The 6,224-nt window shown below is 40.9% G+C and overlaps 1 protein-coding gene across 1 annotated transcript in view; it reads left to right on the top strand.

Annotated features, from left to right (window-relative positions):
* Positions 1-5,818: 5,818 nt before the first annotated feature.
* Positions 5,819-6,224, top strand: part of LOC124288790 (proline-rich extensin-like protein EPR1) — a 36,745-nt gene continuing 36,339 nt past the window's right edge. Inside the window, exon 1 of the mRNA XM_046725319.1 lies at positions 5,819-5,841. Coding sequence (XP_046581275.1) covers positions 5,819-5,841 — 23 coding nt within the window. The remainder of the gene's footprint in view (positions 5,842-6,224) is intronic.

Raw genomic sequence — 6,224 nt, 5'->3', positions numbered from 1 at the left:
TCCTAATCTCCCCAAACTGTGATTCTCGTCGGCAGTCAATATCCTCCTCCAATCGCCAATAAAAGGTTGACAGTCATGACTCTCGTCATGCAGCCCTCGCGACGTGACACAGTGGAAGGACTAAACTCACTTCAAACTTGTAATATGACAAGCTGGTTTAAAAACACCGTCTCCATGCGGAGATGAAAGCGTATTAAAGATGGCGGCTAGTATAATCCCCATGCTCGTCTCTGCTGAACGCTCTTCACTCGCTCCGCAGCAAAAACGCCCGGATGAAGAATTTCACATTGGACGAGTTTAGCGGAAAAAGACCCATCCTCTTTAGGCAATTAGCAAATGCGGTATATGTTCAATGTTAATTCATTTCTCACGAGTAAGACTCATGAAAAATTCATTACCCAGTGTCTGTTGAACGTGAGCGGTAGCACATCAGTCGTCCTTGCAAGAACACGGGTCCTCAACTTCACTGAGATGAATTTAGTTATTTTTGTGAGCTTTTCATCTCCCTTGGTTTTGCCATGCAAGTCAGTCGAAATTTGAATTATAGTCTATTTATGCAAATAAGGCGTCCGTATACAGCATTATGTGTGAACGTATCGGAAAGGGATGAAGGTAAAGAAAAGTTCAGAACATTTAAGTAAAATTCTGGATGTCGTTGGTAAATTTTATTCTAAATTTCGGAACAAACGTTCTGTGAAAACGATAATATCTATGCCGCTTAATAGACCGTGATTAGATGAAATTAAGCGTGGGGCTAAAGTTATGGACTATGGAGATATTTTATAGGATATTATAAACAAACGAGTCCAAGAGTTTTTCACTTTTTAAGTGATTTGGTTTATCAAATAAAAGTAGAAGTTAGTTCAACATGATTATGGCGGTAATGATAGTGATGATGAAAAGAATGATGATTGTGGAGGTGATATTGATGTGGATAATGTGATGCTGCTGATCATTGTGGCGGGGATGCTGATGCTGCTGACGATGTTGTCGATAATGGTGACAGTGATGATGACACCTTGGCCAACCATTGACGGTGATGATGATGATGATGATGATGATGATGACGACGACGACAACGACGACGACGACAACTACGACGATGACACCTTGACCAATCGTTGTCGATGATGATGATGATGACGACGACGACGACGATGATGATGAGGGTGATGGTATGGATGTGAAGAAGAAGAAGAAGAAGAAGAAGAAGAAGAAGAAGAAGAAGAAGAAGAAGAAGAAGAAGAAGAAGAAGAAGACATCTTGGCCAATCGTCAACGTGAGCTATTTTCCTTCGTCTTCGCTCTCCGTCCCAAGCGTACCCCCAAACCCTTGTTGTTACAGCGTAACCTTTCTGGCCAATAAAATTCAAAATGCCTTCGACGCGCCTTCTTTTGCAAACCACGATCATTATTTTGTTGTCACTTACTGCTATTTCTTACGAGGGAGGACCACTTGCTGGTAGAACAGCCAGGTAATCAACCAGCGTGTGCAGTGAAACTTCAATTTCACACGTGCAACTCACACACCTGGCTGTTCTTCCAACAAGTGGTTCTCCCTCGTAAGAAATAGCGAAAAGTTACCACAAAATAATGATCGTTTGTTAAACAAATGTTTTATTCGGGTGTCAAAAATTATGAGACAAGTCATCAGAGTTGGTCTGTCGATTTTATGTGACTGTGCAAAGTTTGATTTTGTTGCATTTATTAGATTTTGTGATTTTGCAATTCATCGGTCTCAAATGAAGTCAAACGGACTGAAGTCATAATGTTCTCCCAACATATTTGAATCTCTCATTCAAATTTCAACCTTGACCTAAGATGCTGACTCTTGCCTATGATTGGCTGACAGAGTCGGGAAAGGTCAGTACTTATGAAAGATACATACAGAAAGCCTATGATCACAATGTCAACCGATCATGTGCTTGACATCAATAAAGAATTAATCGGATGTAACACAGTCGAGCATCCTCATCACCCAGTCGGCGGGAAGGATTTGTATTTTTGAGTACGGGCGAACTTAGCAGTCTTGATTTCGAAATCGAACGTAAACGAACAGCTTCTTTTAAAGAATGGTAACTGTTGTGTAATAAAAAGACCAAATAAACACACACACAGACAAAATACAAAACAAACAAAACAACACCCCATCCCTCCAAAACAGCTGCAAAAGATACCTTTTCTGAGCGCTATAACACCTCCGACCGAAGGCTGCCGAGAAGTGTGGCCTAGTGGTTAATGCTTTTGTTTGGCCCGGGTCGATTTCCCATATAGGTACATCTTTTGAAACAAATTTCTTGTTTTCACTGCCGTTATATTGCTGGAATATGGCTAAAAGCGGCGTAAAATCATACTCACGTACTCACTCGAGTGATCATTGTTGTATTATCTTGCTTTTTCGTCTACATGAAGTAGATATATGCAGTCTTTTTAACTGACTTCGTAATCAGCTGGTTTTACTGTGTCGTCAAACTTCGTGCACCTGGCGGAAATTCTAATGATGGATGGTTTGATGTTTAATGTCGCGCTCAGCAATATTCCAGCTATGTGGCAGCGGTCTGTAAATAATGTGGCAAGACAGACGCGTGATTGACATCATGAGCATCGTTCTACGCAACTGGGATACAATGACAGTCATCAACCAAGTCAGCGAGCCTGACCAGCCGATCATGTTAGTTGCCTCTTCCGACAAGAACGGGTTGCTGAAGCCCATTACAACCCGGATCTTCACGGGTAACATTATTCTCTTCCCACAGAGGCTACTTGTCATAACCCGTGAAGATCCGGGTTAGAATATTGATCTTCAGTAACCCATGCTTGTAGTAATAGGCGACTAACGGGATCGGGTGGTCAGGCTCGCTGACTTGGTTGACACATGTCATCGGTTCCCAGTTGTGCACATCGATGTTTATCACTGGATCGTCTGGTCCAGAGTCGATTATTTACAGACCGCAGCCATATAGCTGGAATATTGCTTGGTGCGGCGTAAAACTAAACTCACTCACCCACTCACTCACTTGTCATATCTTCGACATATAACACGTAACCTCTGTGGGAAGAGAATGTGGTAACAGGGGATGGTGCTGAATTAAAGTTTATCGCGGTAAGGTGGAATTGAATATGAAGTGTTTTGGCTGCTTGCACTAGTCTGGGCTAATTCCTGCTGTATAGTGCTAGCCAACGGAGATACCATGCCCCCGTTTATCATAGATACCCTATTAAAACACAGCATACTGATTCCATGCTGACCAGTGTTTGTGCGAGCCTTTAATGCCGAGCATGAGGCAAGGTAACAACAAGCATCTTCTCTAACCACAGACCTTCTGTCCATTTGACCATGGGGTAACTTTAATGAACAAACAATTCGTTACCACAGCTTAGCATACACTACCTCTTAGGCAAGGTATCTCGTCCTTATGTTTTGTAAACTCTTTTCCAAAGATTTTGTTCACCAAAACAACGAGGGTTTGAAAAATAGAGTAAAGTTGTAACAGTTTATTGCCCAAACATAACAACACATGAAAGCGAGTATGGTTTTACGCCGCTTTTAGCATCATTCCCGCAATATTCCAGCAACATTCCCGCAATATCACGGCAGGGGATACCGGAAATGGGCTTCACACATTTACCAGCGAGAGTAATCGAACCAGGGTTTCCGGCCTGACGAGCGAATGCTACCACTGGATTGGTCTTGCCCCACACATGTAAACATGATGTCACATAAGAAGAGGAAATTGAAATCGTGATTTTTCTTGAAAACATCTTTGAAGTGTGTCCATGCCACCAGGAGCCCCATTTCCTATGTATTAATTTATCATTTCGTAACATCAATCGCTTTTCGATTTTATTCAAAGCGTATGAATATTTAATGTCTTGTAGCATAAAGTTGTTTAAATGTAAAGAGAGGTATAATAATATATACGTTAGAATCGACGCAATCGCATGTCGTGTTTTGTAAATAAAATCTTTTTGTTTTGGTTGACTTACGATTTGCTTCTTATTTGCATAAATTACGAATAATCTCCCCACCCACGGTCCCCCAAAGCATAAAACCCCTTGATCTATCGTGGGTATTTTGGGACTCATCAGATGGTTTTATAAAAATAATTTATTTCACCTTACACAAAAATGCAAGGCTCTTACTGAAAGAGACACGTTCTATTATTTTAAAATCCCCCGCGAACATTTCGGCACATTTCGTTTGTTCCCCGTTCTAACTTTTACATCTACAACATTCCAAACGCGTTTTTATCAATTGAATTACAGATGTAACACGCCATAGCGCTGATATTTATCATATTTTCCGCAAGAAATACATCTAAGGGGAAAACTTTCAGATTGTTGTTTGTCGTCTGCCACAAATGCCTAACTGTGGTATTCTTACCAATTCGAACCAAATGGTGCTTGCGTAAGACATACGTACATGTATTTAGGTGATAAATTCGATGTCCATAGGTCGTAATGGCTCATGTACATAGAGTATAAAATGTCCATCCTGGAGGCTGTGGCAACCACCCGTGAAGATCCGGGTTAGAATTGGTCTTCAGCAATCTATGCTTGTCGGAAGAGGTGAGTAACGGGATCGGATGGTCAGGTTCGCTGACTTGGTTGACACATGTCATCGTATCCCAATTGCGTAGATCGATGCTCATGTTGTTGATCACTGGATTGTTTGGTCCAGACTCGATTATTTACAGACCGCCTCCATATTGCGGGGATATTGCTGAATGGGCGTAAAACAAACAAACAAACAAACAAACAAACAGTGGCACCTGGTAACTATATAAACCGTGAAACATATGTAGAATATATCAATTCCACAAAGTTAATTTTTGAAATGATTTTGTCGTTTTTTGCATAATAATTAGTTTGTTGTGAACTATGAAATTGTCATATTTCTAACAGAGAGTTGCATGCCAGATTCACAGTTTTGGCCGAGACTAGTCATCGTGTTTAGATGTGTGTAAGGGAGCGAATATTGTTTTATGCCGACTTTAGCCCTTGAAATTTTAGAAATATCACGTTGGTTGTTAGTAGGTTTATTGTTTAAAGCCGCAATCAGCAATATTCCAGCTGTATGGAGGCGGTCTGTAAATAATCGAGTCTGGACCAGACAATCCAGTGATCAACTGCAGGAGCATCGATCTACGCAATTGGGATACGATGACATGTGTCAACCAAGTCAGCGAGCCTGACCACCGATCCGTTAGTCGCCTCTTACGGCAAGCATGGGTTACTGAAGACCAATTCTAACCCGGATCTTCACAGGTCTCAGAAATATCACGACAGGAGGAACTAGACTGGGCTGTAATTCACTGTACTGGGATTCGAACCTTGACTTTCGCGTGACGAACGATCGAATGCTACCACACACGGTGCCACATCGCAACATATTTCACATAACCCGGTGATTGGAATGATTGTTTTTAAAGTGTCGCTCCAACATTTAACTTTTTTTAGTCATGTATGATTTATGATGCAGAAGACATCTAACGTCATACAGTTTCCTGACCCAATTACCCAGCATGCTTCAGGGTATACACAACATCCCAACACATGAAAACAGCTCCGATATTCTACCGCAAGATATAAAAAACACAAGCCGAAATGGTGGCAATTTTTGAGAAACCCGGTATTCCATCATCGTTAGTCGTCCGGAGATTAGTATCATATAATTACAACAAACTCGTCGTTAAGATACCTCAAAGGCATGACGTGACGACTCAATACCTTGAAAACTCCACGCAGCGACATTAAAGCGGTTAATACAGACCCGCAGGTTATAACACCATTGAGGAAATACTGGAAAAACGCGCAGCATGGAGTTGTGGCCGTATGCAAGGTAAGGCACGCTAGACGTAATATTGCCGTTCACTAACGAACGTTTCTTATATCGTGTTTATGAAATTGTTTAAACACGCTTGGCTACCAAGCCATCCTTTGATTATGTTTTATATTTCAAATTTGAATTTATCGGTATGATAAAAATTAAAAACATGAAAATGCAGTATTTTTTTCTTTTTGAATTGAGTCTCGTTTCGCGTTCCTGACATCCACAGTGGTTAAGTCGTTTTTAATGAATCGGAATTCGATAGTCTAAGTACTCAAATTCCTTTGCGGAACGGGATGCTGAAAATAAGCGCAAATTATTTTTGTGAATAAATAATTTTAGTACTTTGGTTTCTGTATTCAACTTTCATATAAATTCTTTAAGACCTACTTCAA

This window comes from Haliotis rubra, unplaced genomic scaffold (genome assembly GCF_003918875.1).
Source record: "Haliotis rubra isolate DU_JTF1 unplaced genomic scaffold, ASM391887v1 Scf424, whole genome shotgun sequence".
Lineage (NCBI taxonomy): Eukaryota > Metazoa > Mollusca > Gastropoda > Lepetellida > Haliotidae > Haliotis > Haliotis rubra.
Note: the sequence above shows the minus strand (reverse complement) of the source record. Positions and strands in the feature narration are given on the sequence as shown.